Source organism: Sus scrofa, chromosome 16, assembly GCF_000003025.6.
Source record: "Sus scrofa isolate TJ Tabasco breed Duroc chromosome 16, Sscrofa11.1, whole genome shotgun sequence".
Taxonomy (NCBI): domain Eukaryota; kingdom Metazoa; phylum Chordata; class Mammalia; order Artiodactyla; family Suidae; genus Sus; species Sus scrofa.
In genome coordinates, this window is record NC_010458.4 from 69,451,102 (window position 1) to 69,473,845 (window position 22,744).

At 43.0% G+C, this 22,744-nt stretch overlaps 1 protein-coding gene across 2 annotated transcripts in view; it reads right to left on the reverse strand.

The window, feature by feature from the left end:
- GRIA1 (glutamate ionotropic receptor AMPA type subunit 1) overlaps positions 1-22,744 on the reverse strand; it is a 321,581-nt gene that overhangs the window by 118,316 nt on the left and 180,521 nt on the right. For both annotated transcript variants that reach the window (XM_021077008.1, XM_021077009.1), the window contains exons 6-7: positions 3,651-3,812; positions 1,529-1,696 (exon numbers count right to left, since the gene is read on the reverse strand). In XM_021077008.1, the coding sequence (XP_020932667.1) occupies positions 1,529-1,696; positions 3,651-3,812 (330 nt within the window). The remainder of the gene's footprint in view (positions 1-1,528; positions 1,697-3,650; positions 3,813-22,744) is intronic.

The window sequence follows — 22,744 nt, forward strand, 5'->3', positions numbered from 1 at the left end:
GGAGAGGTAAGGGAGCTGGAAGGGTTGTGAAGCTGAGGGCAAGGCCCTAGGATCTTCTGAAACCAGCTTCACATTGCAAACAGAATCTGTCTCGACTGTAGAGTCTCGAAGAGCATTTTAAATAGGCCAAAAGGCAGGTACTGCACCTTCAGTAATCATCCAGAAGCTTGGCGGGGGAGGGGGGTGTCTGCTCTTTCTGCCTAGTGATTCAGGGCCACCCCGCACAGAGATGGGGGAGAACAGAAAGGGATGCGGGCGGACCCCTGAGTCTGATCCTCCTATGGTTGCAGGGCAGCTGCTTCACTTCATTCCAAAGGACAGACGTATGAATTCTCCTCCAGATAAAGGCACTTCGTCGAAGCTGAAGAACAGCTGGTGATGTACCTTTTTTGTCTCTCCAGGTTGTGAGAATTGCTAGAGCTGTGCCCACGTGGTTGGAAAACAAATGGGAAGAGTTGGCTATTTTGCTCTCCATTTCTCCCTCATTCAGATACACTCCTCTCCTCCCCTGAGAGGCCAAATTCACCTTCTGTTGAATGTAGTCTTAAAAGTAGCCGGTCTTATCTAGCCAGCTGTTGGGTGGGAGGGCAGATCCTGAGGGTCACTGACACTGAAGTACCTTGCTGTTGTTGGCTTGCTTTGACATTCCTTTGCAGGGAGCACTGCCTCTTTTATAGTCCCCCTTGGAAATACAGCCTCTCTATCAAGAGGCATCAGAGGCATCCTATGGTGCTCTCTGTCAAGAGTTCGAGAACCACAGCCTGGGCTCGAGGTGCTTCTAGAAACTTCTAGAGACTTCTAGGAACTCAGAGAGCAAGTCCTCAGAGAGCAAGTCCTCAGAATCTTTTAAACCAGGGAAGTTAAATATATGGCCCATGTGAACCTCTGCTCATCTTACTTCCACAGAAGACACATCATTGATTGAATACTTATACTCCCCCCTCTTGAATCTGGGTTCAGGCTCAGAAGCCTTTGCACAGGCAAGTGATTGGAGGGGCCCGACCATTTTCTATTCCCATTCTTTACCTATTCTTAAGTGCAAACAAAATTGATAACTGCTATATTGAGAAGCAAGAAAATAGAATCAGGAGTACTGAGAAACATTTTGAGGGTCCTATTATGAGATGCTCAAAGAGAGCAAAGGTAATGAAGAAATCCCAAAAATGAGGTCAAGTGGGGAGAGTCTCCAAGAGACTGCTAAAATGCTTTTATTTCATCCTGGTGTAGCTTAACCTCTTTCCAAATACAGAATCACTGGCTTCTCCTTTTAGCATAACCCCTAAGCAGAAAACAGAGGTTCTGGGATAACAGAAGCGACTCTTCCATACTATAGGGTTTTTTGTTTGTTTTTTAAATTTCTCTGTGACCTTCCATGTATGCCAAGAGCTACAAACACAATGCAGTAGTGGTCCAAACTTGAAGACGCGCTCTACTTTTCCCTTTAAATAGCCACGTCCCACCTGAAACTGATGCTGGAATCCCCTGCGAAACTCCCCCCATAAGCTGGGGCAGCCATTGCCAGTCTCACCTGCTGCAGCGCTCTCTGGATGTCGATGCCCTGGCCCCAGGGCACGGCGGGGTTAGCTAGGCAGTCCCCGGCATTCCCCCGGCGGGAGATATCGATTCTCTGCCTCCGCAGGCTCTGGAAAGCCTCCGCCATCACCTTCACCCCATCGTAGGTGAGCGCAGAGGTGTACTGGTGGGAGGAACAGAGATAGTTTGGTGTCACAGAAAACCGACAGGGAGCCTGGTGGGAGCGGTATCTGGGAGTCAGCTTCCTGGTGATGGGGAGAAGGACGGTGGTGAGCCAGGGATGGGGAGTGGGGTAGGGGTAGGGGAGTAGCGGGGTGGGGGTGCCGGGGGTGGAGCAGCGGGCAGCCAGGAAAGCGCCTGTCTCTTCCATGGGGGCTGCTGCTCAGCCTCTGTTAACCAGGGCTGCCCTCCTGAACCTTGAGTTCAGTACTGCCGGTTGTGACTTTGGGAGAGAATTCTAGAATATTGTGTTCAATCTTGCTATTTCGAAATATTGGTTCCACTGAGAAAAGAATGCATTGGTTAAATATAATACAGCTGTATCTGTCTGATACAGTCCCTGGAAAACCAGTTGGTTTTCTCTGTGTTACAGTCACCAAATAGGAGCCAAGCGGAATGGTTTATTCCACCATCCCTGGTGACAGTAAAAGAGTAAAAGAATAATCCTAGAAGGGGTTAAGTGCTGAATTATTTCCACAGGTGGCTCACTCAAGGATCAGGTTTACATTATGCAAACTTTCCCCTTGGGTTTCTTTATGATAACCCCCAAGTCTTTCTCCCTCTTGCCTAAGAGGGGGCCTAACATGTTGAGGAAACAAAAGCAGGATGACAATCCAGAACTTTTCCTGACTTGGGAGCTCACGTCTGGCCTCATGAATTTGTCCCCAACGCCTAGCATGTTCTCTGGCACATTCTAAGTTCACAGTAGAGTGGTGTAGAATGCATGCACACACAATTTTCCAGTTTTTAACTTTGATTCTCTTGCTTTTTGGTTGTGTTTATCATCAGCTCTAATCTTTTGGAAATTGGGTTGGATACTCATATTAATGAGCTAAATGCTATGTGGTTTGCTCACGGCTTTAAAGCACATTTGTGACTTTGCATGAGCTCATACTGAAATAAGTTTGTATTTCCGAGTTACTACATCAGTCTGAGCAAAAGTGAGATAAGATGCATCTCAGTTAAGTGGCCTGCCATTCACAAAATTAAATTGACCGAGCAGCAAGGGAATGTTGCCAAGGGTTCACAATTTGCCCCAGATAAACAAATTTAGCCTCAGAACCCTTCTCAACACAGCGTTTCACAAAGGCACTGCCTTTGTGTTGGATTTGACATGGGAAAGAAAAATTATTCACTATTCTTATTATAAACCAGTATCAAATAGCAAACAAAATGGGATTTTGGCTGTAGGATTTAAGGCTGCACTGCTGGGCAGTGAGAGGCAGGTGGCCTGCATGATAATTGGGAGTCGACTCTTGGAGACACAGATGTGCTGAATATTGCTAAGTTAGATTTTCCTGGTTTGTAGCCAGTCATGGCTGACCAGAATAAGGGCTAGCTCATTGCACAAGTCTAGGAGGCTCAATCTATGAAGAAATAAATGCTAGTAGCATCCCCCTGGAGCTGTGCCACATGGTGGTCTTTCCCCAGGTAGAGACACCATTTTCTGCTTTCCCTGTAGGTAGCTGGGGTAGGTTTCTAAGATGTGGCCATTATCATGTGAGTGGAAAGATCTGTGTATGACTTCTGGAAAAACTTCTTAAAGGAAACAGTTTTGCTTTTTATTTTCCTTTTTCCTTTCCTGCTGCATAGAATACTGAGGTAATTGTCGGAGCTTATGCAGCCATTTAGGGATATGAGGTAGCAGCCATATGCTGAGGAGAGCAGAACAAGAAGATAGAACAAGCATTAGTATTTGCTGATTGTGGAGCAATTAGGCAAGTGCTGGATTTGTTTTAACAAAACGGAACTGGGGTCATTCTAGGTTGCCTGACCTTTCTTTGCAGTTTACCTTAAATCTTGATGGATACATTTTTCCTTAGCTTGCTTTTCTCAGAAAGCCTAACCTGTTCTAGAGGCCAACACTGCCCTTTGCTGCCTGCTGACCATCCTTTTACCTTAGGTCTCTTCCAGTCCACCCGGGTGTGGTCCCGGGCATCACTGGTTTTCCACTGCTGCATGATCTTGGCTGGGATGGTGTCTGTGTAGTTCACCAACTGGAAACCTGTCACATTTGCTCCACTCTCCTTGAATTTGTTTAGGTCAATGTCCATGAAACCCTGCATGGGAAGGAAGGGGAAGATGTCAGAATATGCTGCCTGGATACATCCATCTAACCATGTTACAGAATTGCAGTATTTTCCACCCATTTCCAACTTAATGTGGAACTGACTTTGTGGAGAGACAGTTTTGCCTCCCTTCCTTCTGCATTGTTATCACTTAGTTTGTGCACAAAATTAGCACCATGTCTAAGCGTGCTTATTTGGGTGCCAGCCGTGCTTGGGTTGAAGGGCTGGCTTTGCTCCTAGCAGCTATGAGGACCAGGTTCCCTGATGGTTTCTTGTCCGAATAATGGAAACTGGGAGGCTGGGGAGAAAAAGCAATGTGGTTATGCATGTCAAATGTGTAGTGTGGACTGAGTGATCCATAGATGGCAGCTGGGGTTATTAGAATGACACAGACATGCAACGAAATAAGAAAACACCAGAAGGCAGTTGTCTCCCTAACCACCACCACTCTGCACCTTTTTGAGTGGAGATGGGATCTGAAGTCCACAGCAAGCTCCTGTGGGCTCCTCAAGGTCACCAGCAAGTCTGTGGAAGAGAATGGATGCTGCCCATCCCTCCCCCGTGCTCTTCCCCATGCCACAGATATGAGGTTTTCTCTACCTGATCAATTTTCATCTCTACAAAGCACTTTTTAGTGGGAATCAAACTTTCTTCCCCAATGGGTGAAGTTCATTCAAACTCAGGAAGGCTTCAGCTTAAAAAGGAAACCTCTTAATTGTATCCTATGTTCCTAGTACTTTCAAATCTATGGCCTCATTTCACTTTTTTTTTGTCTTTTGTCTTTTTAGGGCCACACCTGGGGCATATGGAGGTTCCCAGGCTAGGGCTCAAGTCAGAGCTGTAGCTGTTGGCCTACACCACAGCCATAGCAATGCCAGATCCGAGCCGTGTCTGCAACCTACACCACAGCTCACAGCAACGCTGTATCCTTAACCCAGTGAGTGAGGCCAGGGCCCACAACCTCATGGTTCCTAGTCGGATTCGTTTTCACTGCACCATGATGGGAACTCCTCACTTTACATCTTTGTAAGGTAGAAATGAAAACATCTCTTTGCCAGATGAAGAAACTGAGACAGAGTAGAAGAATCATCTTCATCAGGTCATTCTTTGATTTAGTGGCAGAGAGGGGACCAGAGTTAAAGTCTTCTGAAAGTCTTTGCTCACTTACTCATCATTCAAGGAACATTTTTGAGAACCTACAATGTACTGTTCCAATGGTGAGAAAAACAAGTTCCTTCTTGTATGAAACTTACTTTCTCGTGGGAAAGACAGACAATAAACAAACAAACTATTAGGTAAAAATAAGCTACAAGGATATATTGTGCAACATAAGAAATATAGCATATATTTGAGAATAACTATCAACGGAGTATAACCTTGAAAAATTGTCAATTACCATATTGTACGCCTGTAACGTAGAATATTATACATCAACTCTACTTCAGTCAAAAAAAAAAGTGAGTGTGTAGCACAGTATATAGAATACAGTCTAGTAGAGTATACGATGCAGTAGCTGTGAGTCCTATGAAGGTTAATGACATGAGGAAGAGGATGGGAGAGGAGGGCAGTGCCAACCTCTGGGAGGCACAGGGACCTGAATGACGCGAAGCTGTGTGCGTGAGCTCTGGGGAAATCTGGGGAAGAGCATCCTGAGCTAAGACTCAGAGTGGGAGGCTGCCTGGCATGTTCCAGGAACAATAAGAAGGCTGGTGTGACTGTGCCACAATGAGAGAGCGTGAGAGAGGGTAGGAAATGCAGTCGGGGGCAGGAATTTGAGCAGAGACCATAAAGTCATCGTCCTCTGAACTCATGGCTTGGGGAAACTGCCAGATCCCAAGGGATGAAATGGGGCAGTAAGCAAGGGAAGCAGTTTGGTGGGTTGAGGGTGGGGAGACCTAGGGATTGGTGGCGGAGAGCCCTGCACGCTGGCCCCACCTCTGCCTGGAGCTCCTAGGACACTGTCCGTGTCTCTCTTATTATTATTATTTTGGTTTAGTTTTTTGTCTTTTTTTAGATTTTAACTTTTTCTCGTACAGTTGATTTACAATGTTCTATCAATTTCTGCTGTACACGCAAGTGACCCAGTCGCACATATATGTCCATGTCTCTTAATTTCTCACTGACTTGATCCGCTTTCCTTTCAAGGTCTAGTCATCCATGACTTCACAACTGAAAGACACTCCCATACCCCATGTCTCTGAACTTCTGTGATTCTTCATTATTTCCATTTTATAAGCAAACGGAGCTCAGTTCTGCTCTGCGCCTTTGCCTAACTATCCTCTCTGCCTGGATAGCTTTCCCTGGCCAGCTCCTTTCCGTCATTTGGATCTCAGCCAAAATGCAATCTCTTCAGAGAACTCTTCCCTGACCCCTTATCTAAAGACAAAATGCTCGCCTTGTGGTAGATGCTGTCGGTGCCCTGCACATTTCGACTCCCCCTTAGACCCTGATATTCCGCTTTACCTACTAACTGCAAATACCTAATATTTCGCCTGCGTGCAGAGTAAACCAGACGTATCGGGGCGTTCACACACCCAGAGCAGCCCTCACCAGGGACAGACGGGGAGTTAGTAGATAGTTACTCCAGCATCCCTCCCCTGGGGGGGATAACCCTGAGGCATGCTTCTCAGGGACAGAAGCATGCCTCATCATTCAAGAAATATTTTTGAGAACCTACAATGTACTGTTCTAGTGGTGAGTGTAACAAGTTCCAAGGGTAAGTGTCTTGATTATGTACCTTTACCAGCTGCCGGCTATCCCTTCCCTACCTCACATCCCTGATTCCCGGCTGCTGTTTCTGGGATTCGCCTCCCAAGAAGCTACTTGTACTTGATCGCTGTCTTGACACCTGCTTCTAGTGGATCCCAATCAAGTCACTGCAATACCCAGTCCCGTCGGTTCCTTCTCAGTGCTGTTTATCACCCTTTGAGAGGATCTTGGTCACTCATTTGTTCCCTCATCTGCTCTTTTTGCATTGGAATGTCAGCTCCATGAGAGCAATGGGAACTTTTTCTGTTTTGTTCACCGATAAATCCTAGAGCCTAGCACCTAGAACTATGCCTGGCACAGAGTAGGTGTGTAATACAAATGTGCTGAGTGAATGAATAAAAGTTAAAGACCTTCCTCAAGCAAGAATGCTCATTAGCCAGGGGAAATATGATTGGCAGGCAATAAAGGCCAGTGGATGGTTTTAATTGGTTGAAAAGAGAAGCTCATATTGGAAATATATTTTGTAATTACCTTTTCTCATAGCTACCATTTACAGACTTTCCCATAGCTCTACTGATTTGCACAAATGTTCTAGCAAGCTGTTAGTAAGTGTGAAATCAGAATTAGGTTCTCACACCCAATATGCATTCCAACATGTTCTACTACCTAAGATCACAACCATCCCACCACTGGTTAAAAGCTCATGCACAGCTGAGAAATTTCCCATGATTTTTAGAGATTTTAAAAATCATCTTGTTCGTAAAATAACTATTGAGAGAATAAAATGAAAGTGATGTCCTGTAGTCAAATTCTGTCGCTTGAAAAATCTGTAAAAAGCTCCCGAGCATTTTGTACTGACTGCCCCCATCAGTGTAATGGGGGCCAAAGGAAATGGCAGAGTTTATTCAAACATAAATGCCACTCAGCTCCATCACCAGAATGTCTGGCTACAAGGTTACTGGAGCCAAACCTCAGTTACGTCTAATCAAACTGATGGGACCTCTAACTGAACTTCTCAGCTCCCCTGAGAAAGAGGGCCAAAGAATGATAAAACAAGCTCTTATCTGTGCTGTTAGAGGGAAAATACAAAATAAGGGAATTGCTTGGCATCTGTGTGCATTTATCTAATAGAAAACAGCCTCCCCTTCCTCTGTGTAAGATTTCAGGCAGGACTGGTAATCTTGAATCTCCACACCTTTAATCACTAAGAAAGCAGTCTCTTAGTTATTAGGCTTGATTTCTCTATAATGCAAGCAAATGGACCTTTCCCATAGAGAAGTGTTCTTGACTAAGAGAAGAAAATAAGGGTGTTAACTATTTTCCTACCGGTCAACTGGGAAATTCAACACACCCAGTTGATTCCCCTGAGCACACTCATTAAACAAAGTTTAATTCAACCATTTTCTAATATTTTTTGCTATTTTATTAAAAACCCTTAGGGGGTAATAGTTGGTAATTAGTACATTTTTCTTTATCTGCTTTATCTGTGCTATTATATAATATTAAAGATGGATGCAATATTGCTAATTTTATTAAAGATTTAAACTGTGAAGTTTGATCTTCACCACTCGCTGAGCCATTTGGCTTTTTTTATAACATGTCCCCAAACACTGCTTCCGTTGCTCAGTACGTGGTGACTGTTGAATGAAAATGAAATTAATCTACAAGTTGCTTCTAGTCAAGTTAATAGGCATGAAAATTCAGGTCTCCTAAATCTGGATGCTCCCACTGTCCCTCCAGCACTGGACTGGATGGTGCCCTTCATGAAGTGACTCTGTTTCTCATCGGAGATGAAGCTTTGTGATGAGTGTGCTCTTAGAGCTGTTAGGTCACAAGGCTCCTGGCTGCTTCTTCAGTTCCTCTGTGGCCTTTGTCACTGTCCAACCTGCTGCTGGTGAATGGGTGACAGCAGAAGAATGCTCTGCCTGCCTTTTTCAGTCATGCGCGAATGAACAGACTGGTGTCCTGCAGGCTCTTAGGATAAAGGTCCTTCACCTGAGGGACCCATCATAATGCCTTAGGGAGCTTTTGCATAATAGCCATCCCTAATTATTGCCATTCAGGAGCCCTGGAGAGGAAACTATAATCTCTATTTTTATAAAGCTCTAATGCTGGTCGATCAAAAATCAAGGCTCACTATATCATAAAGCTATTCATTAGAAGAATCCCAAATATAGTGTAACTTACGAACGGTGAGGACAAGATGGTGGAAATAGTATGCAGTGGTTCATCATCTTTTTAATTAGGGAGCCACACATGGGATTAAAGTTGATAAAGCAGGAGTTCCTGCTGTGGCTCAGCAGGTTAAGAACCCGACACTGTCTCCTTGAGGATGCAGGTTCGAGCCCTGGCCTGGCTCAGTGGGTTAATGATCTGGGGTTTCCACAAGCTGCAGTACAGGTCACAGATATGGCTTGGGTCCAGTGTTGCTGTGGCATAGGCCCCAGCTGCAGCTCTGATTAGACCCTTATCCTAAGAACTTCCATATGCCACAGGGGGGGCCCTAAAAAGAAAAAAATGTTGATAAAGCAAGAAAAAAAGACATAGCTATATTCCTTAGAAGTGTAGAGGAGACCACTAGAATCATCAAACACAGAAAAGGTTTAAAATAGTTGTTCCTAAGATGTGTGAGATTGGAGAGAACAGGCATTTGCTTTCCATGGTAAATTTTCATCTTCTTCACCACGTGAGTGTGTTCTCTTCTCAGTACTATTGGAAAATAAAAGGAGATCCTCACGTACATCTGATGTACCTCCTGGTTCAGAATAGTCTAGAAGTCCCTGTGGAGTGGGGGGCGGGGGAGCAGCAGCGGCAGAACAGGGAAGAGAAGTCGTTGCACTGGCTGAATCTTTGATATGGTCTGTTAAGGGAGTCCTCCCTAATTTGTTGTCTCTTGGCCTGGAATTGAAGATCACCAATGCTATTAACTGCTCTTTTGAAACACAGATTCAAAAGCATTGTTCTTAAGAATGACAGAAATGACCATGGCCAAACTGTCCCTTCTCATGCATTACGTAACTTCATCTAAGCAGCCTTTTGAGAACTAATAAGTTGTTGTCATTTAACACTGAAAAGTGAAATAATCAGTCGACAGTCACCACTGGGTTTATTAAACATTTCCCAAGCTCTTGTCCTGAGCCAGGCATTCTGTTACATGCTTTACATACATAATCCTATTTAATCCTCCCAAACAACCCTGAAAGTAGGCAGGAGGTGCTTATTTGCGTAAATGAGGGAGTATCCGTCCCACTGTCAAGTGTGAGGAGCTCTGGTTCAGAGATTTTGGGGAACTCCCCTGAGATCACCCCAAGCAGCAGTTCAAACTGTGGTCCAGCCATCAAATCTCTCTTCATCTTGTGTTACCTGGCTTTGCCAGTGGAGGAACATCAGAGCATAGCTTTAGGATGGTGTTTCCAGATTGCCCCAGGCAAGGGACAAAGAAGACCAGACAGTGTGCCTGACAGTTAATAACTTAGAATAAGGGTTTCACTTTGCCAAAGTGGGCCCTTCCAGTATAGCTTTCTGTCTTAAAGGAACATCTGTGGGAGAGCACAGTAGGTTTTTCGCCTTGACACCAGTCTCCTAAGTTTGGTTAAATGTTTCTCAAGCCTCTGATTTGTATGAAGTCTATTAGTGCCTACCCACCCCATATCAATGCCAGGAGTCGGCATTTTTTTTGGTAAAGGGTCATATTGTGAGTATTTTAGGCTTGTGGGCTGTGTGGTTTCTGTCATAATGATTCAATGCTGCCATTATAGCATGAAAGCTGCCCTAGACCATAGAAGATGAATAAGCGTGATTGTGTCCACTGAAACTTGAATTCACATAATCTTCACATGTCATGAAATATCATTTTTCTTTTCATTTTTTCTAATATTTAAAAATGTAAAAACCATTCTCAGCTCATGAGCCAAACAAAATCAAATGGCAGTTGGATTTGACCCATGGGCCGTAATTTACGGATGTCTGAAGCAAAGATATTGGAGATCAGATAAAACCCCTCATTGTCCAGAGAGCAGATGAGTGACCTATTGTTGTATGGCTGGTTAGAAGGTTAGCTGGGATTAGGATCTGTATTTCCTATATACTCATTTTAGGAGGCAATGCCATGCTGACCAGTCATTTGATTAGCACGGTGGGGAGAAAAATGCTCAATTAAGTAAACCAGTTAAGATAGTCATTCTATCTATCATTTGTCAGTTATAATTTTCAAAGGATTAGAATGAAAAGGCGTTTCAAATAATTATGATATCCTAAAGAGATGTTTAACACTATAACCACATTAGACATGCTTTCATGTTGTTGTAAAGATTTCGAAAATGCTTTGAGAATCCTGAGGAGGCTCTGGGCTAACATAATGACTATTAATTATCATGTGTGCCTGGAAACAAAAGAACCTGATTTTGTGTGCTTCCTAGTTATTTAACCTCTCTGAGACTTAGTTCTCCAGTCTTCACAATGCAGGTATAATAGCACCTACGGGATTGAATGGGGGTAGGATTAAAACAAACAAACAAACATGTAAGCACTTAGAGCTATGTTGGCACATAGTAAGTGCTTAATGGATGCTAGCTGTTATTATTACCATCACACTCACCATCATCATGATCTCTGGGTCAAAAGAGGTTAGGTGCTATTACAACTGCTTCAAAACAGGCTCTGGGTCAGGCAAGACACTTGAACAAACAGGAGGCAGGCGAATAGGAACATAACTTTCAGAGGATGAAACACTTTCTCTTCAAAGCCAGATTTCCTTTTCCTCTGGGCTTCTTTTAAGGGGTCAGGTGTGAGCCGTTCAGCCTCATAATCCTGCCTGTGTGGATACTACACCCATGGAAGGAAGAGGGCGCATCCAGCATTATTTAGGGAAAGGGGCCAGGGTTTATTAACAAGCCCTGGGACTTGGGAAAGAGCCCTCCTTCCTTCTGACCCCCCCTGAGATCTAGAAGAGGTGAGATTAGAACAAATTCAAGAACTTGCATTTTATACTCTGAAGAGCATGAGTTGAACATGCCAGGTTTCTCCCCAGTTGTCAGGTAAACTCTTAGATGACAGCTCTATTGAAAGGCTAGTTACAGGGAAGCACAGTTTGAAAAGTCTCCTTTCATTCAAAATGCTTGGAAAAAAGTGGGGATGATCAACCTGAAAAGTAATGGAAGACTAAGAGGTGAAGTGAAAGATATATTCGAATCCCAAAGGACTGTCGTGGGCAAAGAGGCACAAGATTTGTTCGTTGAGGTTCTGGAAGGCAGGTGAGAATCAACCAGTGGGCAAAAGTCATGGGAGGTGGTCTTTGGCTAAAATCATAATGACAACAACAACCACAGTGCCTAACCTGTGTCAGACCTGTACTATGCAGTAGACACCATGCCGAGAGCTTTATCTGTATGATCTCATTTAATCCTCATAACATCCTACGAAGTGAGTACTTTTTTTCATTCCCACTTTGCAAATCAGAACATGGACTCTTAAAGGAATGGAGTAGCTTCTGCCCAAGGTTATACAGCTAAGTGAGGGGTAGAGACCATAGTCATAGCAAGTGACAAAATGCCTGGCTTGTTTTCTAAGCACTGTACGTTCTGCCTCTTCAACACAGGTCCCATCAGTCTGATCCATTTCTCTCTCATCCTGCAATGAAGCCCTTGGACTGACCTGCATTCTGATAATAAGGAGGGATTAGCAGGCTTCTGGGAGACCTGGAGTTAGTCTTCAGCTCCTTTAATGTGTGCTGGTACTTGGACTGTGAACCATAAAGCTCTTTATTTTTCTCTCTCGGGGCCTCTCCCAGCTTTCTCTCTGACTGCAGTCTTATTTCTCATCTACTCTGGAAGAACACAGGAAGCTAGAGGGAAGGCATCTTGGTCCCCATGGTACCTGGAGCAGGCTGATCACTTCATTCACAGAAAGGGATGAAGGAATGGAGTAAATGTCTTCACTCACCCATTTCGTGGTTTTGTTATAAGCTTCCATGCAGTTACCCCTCAGCCTCCAGTTTTGTTTTGTTCTTGACTTTTTTATGTAGTATATTCTGAACTCAGTCATAAATAGTGTCAGACAAACAGTTTTAGGGATGACTGCGTAAGTTCTGTCCTGTCTTTGAACCTCCTTCCCCTTGGGCAATGTTCTCACCCTCTCTAGGCACTAGATTATTATTGCTCTGCAAAATGAGGCCATTGGCTGGATCAGTGATCTTTCAACTGCTGTCCCAGGTTGCAGGCATTTCTGAGGCTGCCTTAGGGGAAAGGCAGAAGAATGGGGCCCTAGACTCCCACCCTCCATCTTCCACCAAAGCTGCTTTTTATCTCTTTTACATACTGGGGTTCTCCCCAAGATTCCATTTGAAAATAGAGATTTAAACAGAAAAGTTTGGAAATTTCTGAGCCAGATGATTTGTCTCCTCTGGGCTTCTCCAGCTTTGATCTGCAATCCTATGATCACACAGGTGTGTGCACATGAATATGGATTTACATGGATCCATGGAATATTCCTGGGCTGAGGACTTAGTTGTATCCTCAAAGAGCCATGTCTCTGCATAAGGTCTTCTGATTGTCCTGTTTTAACCAATCGAAACTTGAATGTATCCTCACCCTACATAATCCCTCATAACACAGCATATCTGGTTCTCAGCAAGTCAATAAGCTATGGTAGCTGTGCTTAAACCAGCTAAAACACCATTCACACTGGAGAAAATCACTGGTGTTAATTCTTATCCAAGTACTTTTGAAAGTAGGGAGGCAGGCCCCTGTACACTTGGAAATCTGCAAACATACAAATAGACCTATCCCCCAAAGAGGTGTCCACTGTGGACAAGTCATTATAGAAGGCAGTCAGAATCACACACCTCGTTCTCTTGCGCTGGTGGGTTTAGGATAAAATGCCGCCACTTTGTGGCGAAGGTCAAGGGCCCCCTGGCTGCGCTGTCAATGCGTGAATGAGGAAGTGCATTCTCTAGCCTGGGATTGGTTGGTCTTCCAGAGCCAGCTGTTATCTTAACTCTGTTCTAAGTGGCTGCAGTCAAGGTGACACCCAGCCACCGCCACTTCAGAGCAAGAACCAAAGGCTAATTGAAATTTCAGCCTAATGGCCGGTGGACCCTTATGGCTGGAGTTCTGGGGAAACTTGTAACCAACAGTGTTTTTCCTTACACGTGATGAAAACCTTCTTGTCCTATAGGAAGATTAAGCACAGACTATAGCAAGCCCACTTTTTTGATGAAATGCCAATTTAAGCATTCTCAGGGGCTCTCATAGCGTGGACACTCATCAAATGCTCAGTAAAAATGAATGAAAGTCCAAACATATGATAAATTTGAAATATACTAGGAATGGGGAAAGGATTATTTTAATTATTCATTCATTCATACGTTCATGCATCCATGCATTCACACATTCACCCATCCACTTGTGAGTATCTAATATTGCCAGGCACATCCTGGATAAAGGGATGCAGCAGAGAATAAGATTGTTCTTATTTTCAAATTACTTAAGGTTTAGTTAGAAATGCCAATTTTCCCATGTAATTATAGAGCAAAATTAAGTAGAACACAGTGAGACCTTGGAACTCAGGGAAGGCTTCTCAGTGGAAGCAGTGGGGCTGAAAGAAGAGGTGGCTTTGATTGGGTGAAGCATGTTGGGGAGAAGCCTCTAATCAGAAAACACACATGCTTGGAGATTCCCAGTCAGAGTGACAAGACAGTGAATTGGGAAATGCATGTACACATCAGCCTGGATTAAAATCTTGGCTCTGCCACTGCTTGTCTGTGTGACTGCGGAAGAGCTTCTCAGCCTTTCTGTGCCTCAGCACCCTTCCCTGCAAAATAAGGATCATGACAGTATTTATGTCATAGGGCCGGTGGGAGGATTAACTACATTAATATATGTCATATTTTTAGAACACCGTCTATGCACATAGTAAGTACTCACCTAGAGTGCCCTAGAGTCTCTTTGTCTGCTTCAAAAGGGGGACAAGTAAGGAAGTGAGGACTGAACCCTTCTAGTTGCACATTACACCAACCTCCTGCCCAATTGGTGCTTAAGGAGTCTGCCCCTTCTGCTTGTAAGCTGGTAGCTTCCATGCCCTGGAAGAGCAGTTACAGTGACTAGCTTATGTGCCTGCCATAACCCACTGACTCAGCATGGAAAGGGTTCCTCCAGATCACCACCATGTGCCTGGGTGGCAAGAGCAAAGGATGCAAACACCCAGTGCTTGAGCTGAATGGAGTGGCTTCTCCCTTATGATGATGGGAACCAGGACAGCTTTGAGAGATTTGTTTTGGCGCCTCTGGACTGCAGGGAGAGGCAGGAAGACTAGAACCCTAAGTTGCACATATTGAAAGGTCCTTTTGATAACGTATTCCCTTTGAAAACACTGACCCAAATCTTGAACACCATGAGACCCTCAAAAATATACCATTTTTTGCAAAGGGTAATGAGTTAGTAGCAGAGTTAGGATGAGACCCTAGGCTTTTTTGCTGCACTCACTTTTGTAAAACGTGACATAAATTACCTTGTGTTATCTTTATCTTGTGAGGGATGCATTAATATTCCCACCTATGGATGAGGAAACTGAGGTACAAAGAGGTGAAGCAACTTGCCCAAAGTCACACAGCTAGTAAGTGGCTGAGCAAACTCCCAAACCCAGGTGGTTTCAGAAGAAAAGGAGTTTATCTCTCAGCTTTCTTAGTTACAATAGGCTTGAGAGTCACAAAGATTTCCTTGATTTGGGCCAAGTGGCCCAATGGACAACAAGCTAATCTTGGAATTAAAAAGTTTGAGTTCAAAATCCAGCTATAGCCACATGACCTTGGAAGAGTTTCTTCAGCAACTTGAACCTCCTTTTTCTGTCTCATAGAATGAGAATATTATCTCGCCTTTCTTGGAGGGTGGCAGACACTCAGGATTCTCTAAGGTGGATTATTCTGGAATGTGAGGTGTGAGTACAAAGAGGGAGATAAGACTCAGCCTTGTCTGCTGTGATGCTTGGGCTGCTTGGGAAGGGCGCATTCTTTGGTATCTGAGCTTTGGCCTTCTACCCATCTACTTTCTTTTCCTCACTGTTATAGAAGAGCAAGGTGAAGCAGAGGGAGAGAAGGGAGGCTGCGTGGAGGGAGAAGCAGAAACTGGGGTGGACTCTGTTGGTGAAGGGGGACTCTGAGAGGGGCCTGGGTGGGGGTGGGAGTGGGAAATGCTTCTCGACCTTGCTTTCTGTCTCCTGTTTTGGTATGTTTCTTTCTCTCTCACACACACAGACACACGCACGACATTGAGAGGCAGCGAAGGGGTAAAAGAAGCAACAAAAGAACAAAGCAAACAGTTTCTTTGAATTCAAGCTTAATGCTCCTGCTGAACTTCTGAATGAGTTCAAGCAGGTCCCTTCTCTGGCCTTCAGTGCCTATTTTACAAAGCAAGGGTGGGGTTTTGGGTGAGGTGAGTTCCTGGGGACCCTGCGGCTCTAGCTCTCTTGGATTCCTCAAGCCAGGGCAAATGCACACTCTTCACAGCACCACTGGCCTCAGGGATGTCCCATCAGGATCCTTCCTGAAACCAGCAGCCTCCAGAGGCCTCTTTCTGCCCATCCAACCCTGGTAGTTGGGGTGGCTGTTTATGGGGCTTGCATTACTGTCACAAGTTGTGATTCTTCTCTGGCATTCTTTGAAAACCATGTTCCAATCTAGCTAGAAGACAAAGCCAAGGTGCTTCCAGGACAAAATTCAAGTTGTGTACTTCTTAGGGCTTCTGGTAGGAGCCCAGGGTGGTGGAAGGCACAGGACATGCTTGGTCCACCTGTGATGTTTGCTTGGTTAGGTATTAGATCCACGTCCTATAAGAAGGCCTGGAGGGGACAAGGGGGTGTCCAGGCTGGAGGAACAAACACCATGGGAAGCAGAGTAGGCAGTTCCAAATACACAAAGGCTGCTTTGTGGACGAAGGGTAGCAGACTTGTTCTGTAAGATTCCTGAGATGGAAGATGGAACCAGCAGGGAGGAGAGGGTAACACAGAGCAGACCTGGCCTTGTTTAAGGATGATTGTGGAAACCATCGCAGACCTTTGGGAAGAGAAAGATTGACTTACAGGAATACATTTCCTATCTCTGGGTATCATTCAAGCAGGAACCAGATGGATGGGTTTCTGTTAGGGATGTTGCAGAGGAGATTCTGGCCCTTTATGGGAAGTGGATTAATAGCCCTTTGGGGCCCATTTCTACCTATTCATTTGCATAGTCATAGCTGTATTCATCTTTCCCCCAACTTGTGCTTCTTTTAGCATAGACACAAGGAATCTGCCTTTAAGTGCATGTGGTAAGTGGTAAGCCTTTATTTCCTGAGAAGTCATTTTACTCATTCATTCATTCAGTCACTTTGCCTGGTGAACTGGGAATTCATCAGTGAGAAAGGTATTCCTTTCTCCAAGAGCTTACAGACAAGTAAGAAGGATAGGCATTACATAACTGGGTATCAGTTGTGGATGAGTTTTAGTCTGGGAGGAGTCTGAGGGGCTCTAAGGACAGTATCTTGTCCCCAGATATTATTTTCTTTCCCCACTAATGATGATGATGGCAATGACAATGATTATTGTGGTGGTAATTGCTAACTTTTACTGAGTGCTTAGTTGGGGCTAGGTTTTAGTATAGGCACTTTATAAAGTATTATTTTGCTTAATTCACATGATACCCCATGAAGAGGTAGATTGGTATCACATTCCTTTTTTTTTCTCAGATGAGGCAGTGAAAGCTCAGAGAGGGTGGGTAACCTGATAAATATCACACAGCTAATAAGTATAAAGGCAGAATTCAAACTCAGGTCTGTTTAACCCCAGAGCTACCCTTCCCAACTACTAAACCACCTACCTGACCAAAGAACCCACACGGAAACTAAATGTGACCATGTGCGATACTGAGATGGTGGGGTCAGAAGAAACCACGGAAGGTTGGGCTTACAGCTTCTCACCACAGGGGAGCAAGGAGATGAAAAAGCAGTTCTTCTTGGGATAGATACAGCAGAGGGGCAGCAGTGTGGAGCTGGAAGCTTTGGTGATCTGCTGCATGAACCAGAACTTGCAACTCTAACATTTCACGGGTCATCTGCAACCACACAGTGGGAATGGCTTCCCACCCTGGTCCCCAAATACCCTATTAAGACCTGGGATGACCTGACCTCATGGTCTCTTCCTCAGCTATCTATGCATTAGAAATTATAGTTGTTCCTTGATATATGCAGGGGACTGTCCCAGGAACCCCCAGAGGTACTAAAATCAGTGGATGCTCAAGTCCATTAAATAAAATGATGCAGTATTTGCATATAACCTACACACATCCTCCTGTATGCTTTAATTCCTCTCTAGATTACTTATAGTACCTGATAAAATGTAAATGCTATATTAATAGCTAGAAATACAGTATAAATGCTACGTAGATAGTTGCTGGTGTGTGGCAAATTCAAGTTTTGCTTTTTGGAACTTTCTGGATTTTTTTTTTTTAATCTCTTTGACCTGCAGTTAGTCAATCTGTGAATGTGGAACCCACAGATACAGAAGGCGAACTGCATTATTGTAATGAAATTCCATCAATGTGCAATGAAAGAGATACCCAATGGGGTTTAAGAGCCTAAGTTTGAATTCCAGGTCTGTTGATGCAATTGTAGGCAATATTTAAGCTCAAGTCCTCTTATCAAGAGCCAGCCCTCCCCTCTGCACCTGCCCTCCATTTCTCATGCTCAGCAGTCACATGGCACAGTAGTAAGAACATGAATTTTAGTAGTCTATAGCCCTAGAGGGTAAGCCCAGCTCCATAACTTTCTAAGCTCTGTGGCTAGAAATCTCACTAATCTGTCTGAACCTCAGTTTCTTCATCTGAAAAGTGGGAATCATATTCTCAAACTCAAGGACTATTATGAGGATTTAATAGATACTTATTTAAGTGTATATCATAGTGTCTGGAATGTAGCAGTCAATTAATGAATTAATTAATTGAACTTATCACTTCTGTCATTATTATTATAGTTATTTATTTGGGGTTTAAGGCATTCTAGTACAGTTCCAGTAGCTTAGCATTAAATTAGTCTGGTCAGTCATCTTATTCTTTGGATCACATCATTTGGTTTTGGTCTGATTCCTGAGAGCCAAACGCTGTTGGCTAGTGCTTGCCTTCCTCTTCTGCAGCTCAATCATATAGCATCTCCAAGCCTTGGTTCTCACTTCTGTAAAATGGGCATGCTTTACTTCCTAGGAGTACTGTGAAGTGCAAAACCAAGTGCTGTGATTCATGCAAAAATGTCATGTAAGCTCTAACATGGTGTAAAGATGGAAGGAATCGCTATTACTGTTATTAACCCCCAGGAGGTCCCATATGGTCCACATTGAAAGACAGCCAATACCTTCAGTCCTTCAGTGTTTGTCAAATTGGGGTCTGCTGGACCCTTTCTAAATTCTCAGAGGTCTGCTAGTTCTCTGTAAGAATTTTAAATATTGTATTTTTTATGTCAATGAAACTCAAAGGATCAATATGAATAATTTAGTCATTTGTCCCAGGATGTGAGCCCTCATGTTTTGTCCATTGATTGAGGAATTTAACCATTAGCTCACTGTTTCCCAAACCATCTGTGCAGGTGCATTATAGAGGTCCACACATCCTTCTTGTGAGAAACACTAGGGTGGTGTAAGATCTGCTGCTGATGTATCACAAAGATAAGAGCTACAGCTCTGGAAAGCTCTGGCTGGTAGATGTCTACTTTGATTACAGTCTCAGATTAGGGAGTAAAAGGGAGTCGGTGCTGGATTTGGAGGAAGAATGACAGCCAGATGGGAGAGCTTGGTTTTCCAGTGAGCTCCAGGGCCCAGAGGCTTCTTTAAGAAATAATGGTAAAGTTTACCAATTTCTCCAAGGTTCAAGTCCACTTTATGGACATATGGACATATGATGCTATGAAAACATAAATATACATCTGCCCTATCATCTATAACATGTGAATACATATATTAACATATATATATTCATACATATATATATGCACATATTCATACACATGCAATATGTGAGTACGTACAATTGTCTGGATTTAGCATGTTAAATAAGGATTCCCTATCTATGCAGAAAACTTTAAATTTTTCAAAGCGTGGTGCCATTCAGCAACATATTTGGTTTCCCCAATAACTGCATGAGCATGTCAGAGCAGGAACTAGTTTAGTCTCAATGAACAAATGAGGAAATTGAGGGCCAAAGATTTGCCAAAGGTCACAAAGAAGATAGCTGAGGTTGGTGTCTGGACAAAAAATGCAGGACTTTTCTTTCTTTTTTTATGATTCCCTGTTATAAAGTTCTCCTCTCTGAACCATAGTTTCCTTCCATTCTTTCTTCTAGCAGCCCCTCAGATCCAGAGAATCACCCCTGCGAAGTGTTCTGTTGAGCACAGGGAGCTATGCCCAATCTCTTGGGATAGAACATTCTGGGGGATGACGATATGAGGAAAAGAATGTTTATATAAGTACGACTCACTTTGCTGTACAGCAGAAATTGGCACAGCATTGTAAATCAACTACATTTTAATAATAATAAAAAACCCCAAACCAAGCCAAAACAAAAAAAAGCCCAAAGTGATCTGTTTCAAGAATGCTTTTGGCTACTTTGAAGTGCTTGCATTCTGACAGGGATGGAAAGAATTGCAAGATAAAATGTAGCTCCCTCCTTTTGTTAAAACTTTCAACAGCTTCCTTGGTTTCTAACTCTATAATTACACCCTAATTACAAACACTGTGAAGGAGGGGGTCAGTTCCATGCAGCAGCGGGCTAATTATGTGGCGGAATTTCTAAAAATTATCATCTTATAAATTGTGTTATTCCTCTGAAGGGGAAGAAAAACACACACACCGCATACTCGACTATGTTTCAGGATGAATTAATTAGTAATTTGAAGCCTAATTATCAAGTAATCTATTGGAACATGCAAGTCTTTTGTATTTGGATGGTATATACAATTTGCATCCTATTAGCTGGCAGTTGTAAGGATTTGAGAGCTCATTAGGTCAGAAAAAAAAAAAAAAGAATGCAGATCAGAAGGATGCGGACACCCAAAGGGCTGACTTGGTGATGTGACCAAGGGGTCACTTTGCAACAGATGGAGGCTGGCGATGTAATTACCTGAGGTCTTTCAGTGGCTTTGAGGCAACTGATGTGTAATTTCTATCTGTCCCTAGAGAGGTGATTTTACACGCCCCCACCCTTGTTCTGCATATTCTCAAGCAACAGGGTGCCCACATGGTCTGTGCTGAGAGATGTCCTGATGTACATTGGAAAAGGTATTGGATGACTGGATGCTGCCAGGTGCCAAAGCCTAGCTCTGTCACTGACTTGCTGTGTGACTCCTGGCCAAGTCATACCACCTTGCTGATTTGACTACAGGCAAACGTTTCCCTATAAAGCAAATGAGACTTGGATAGAGCTGACTTCCAAAGCCTTCTGGGACTAAGGATCTGGGATTCCAGGGATGTCAAGAGTTTTCGTCATTATGGAGTCAAAAATTTCATCCTTGCAAACGGTTTTTTTAAGTTGAGACTCTTGGTTCCCCTAAAAATCTCTGGACAGACACTTTCTATTGAAAATGCAAATATCTCTGAGAAAAGTCACATATTTATCCCCATTCATAGCTGGGTCTAAATTAATCTATAAGTCCTTCCTGACCATATAATATTGGACAGCCAAGGCAAGAGAGTTTTGAAGGGGAGGAAAGGTTTAGGCAGGTGTCTGAGACTGGAGATCATAAAGAGAGTCAAAGCTTAAGAACTAGGCAAAATGTTTTGGTCTCATTTTTAAATCCTTTCATTTTGACCTTTACATGTACCCAGACCCTGTGCCTTTGTTCTATTAATGATCTTTAATCCAAAAATAAATATAAAATAGCAGTTTCATTTAATTAATAGTTAATATTACAGAAATAATCAACACAAAATAACATGGATAAAACTGAGTGGTACAATCTGTTACAGACAAAAATCTAAAAATCACATCTTAGAGGAAGCCCAGAAAATCATAAAGGTGGGCCAGGATAATATGCAAACTTTTTAGAAAATGCTCTCATTGGGAAATTTGACAATTGCTCAGACTGTCACATTCCAAAATTTGTTATTTATTAAAATTTGCTGGAGATGCAGCCACTTTGGAAAACAGGTTTGGAGTTTCTCAGAGTATCAAACATAGAGTTATAGCTTATCCTAGCAATTTCACAGCTGGGTATATGTTCAAGAGAAAAACTTGTCGAAATGTTTACAATAGTCAAAAAGTGAAAACAACGTAAGTGGCTGTCGACCAATGAAAGGATAAACAAAATGGGATACCTCCATATAATGGATTGTTATTTGTTAATGAAACGGAATGAAGTTCTGCTAGAGGCTACAGCATGGATGACCTTGAGAAACATACTAAGTGAAAGAAGCCAGTCGCACAGGACCGCATGTTATCCAATTTCATTTACATGAAATGTTCAGAATAAGCAAATCCATAGAGATAGGAAGTAGATTGCTGGTTGCCTGGGGCTGGAGGAATTTAAGGGCGATGCTAATGGGCCTGGGGGTTCTTTATGGGGGTGATGAAAAAGTTCAAAAAGTAGATTGTGGTGCTGCTTTCACAGTTGTGTGAACATATGTAAAACTATTGAACTGTACACCTTAAATGGATGAACTGTACTGCGTGAGAATTACATCTTTAAAAAGCTCTTTGAAAAATAAGACAAAGGCGAAGAAAAATTACATTTAGCCTTGGAACATAACTGCTGGAGGAGTCAAACTTCATGATAAAAAAAAAGTACATGAGCAAAACATGACCAGGAAAAGTAGGCTTGTCAGAAGCGATAGCTACAAAAGAAACTTTTTAATGGCGCATGTCATCAGGTAGAATTTAACATGTACCAAAAATTGTTTTACGAATCAAGTCTTCTTACCATAGAAAATAATTGCCCATGATAAAAATAAGTACATTACATGAAGATGTCACATTCAGATGAAAATAAAAATTTTCTTTAAAAGACAGCTTCTCTATGCCACATAAAAAAGCAAATAAAAACTGAATTAAGATAATATTGCTGGTGCTGGAAAACTGTTTCTGGTGAAAACTTTGTCAATGCCAGTATCATTGTGATTTAAATGTTTGTATTTATCGATACTAAAACTATCAGTGGTGTCAAAATAGCGGATCAAAGCCAGTGGGGTCACATTTTGTATCTCTTCAA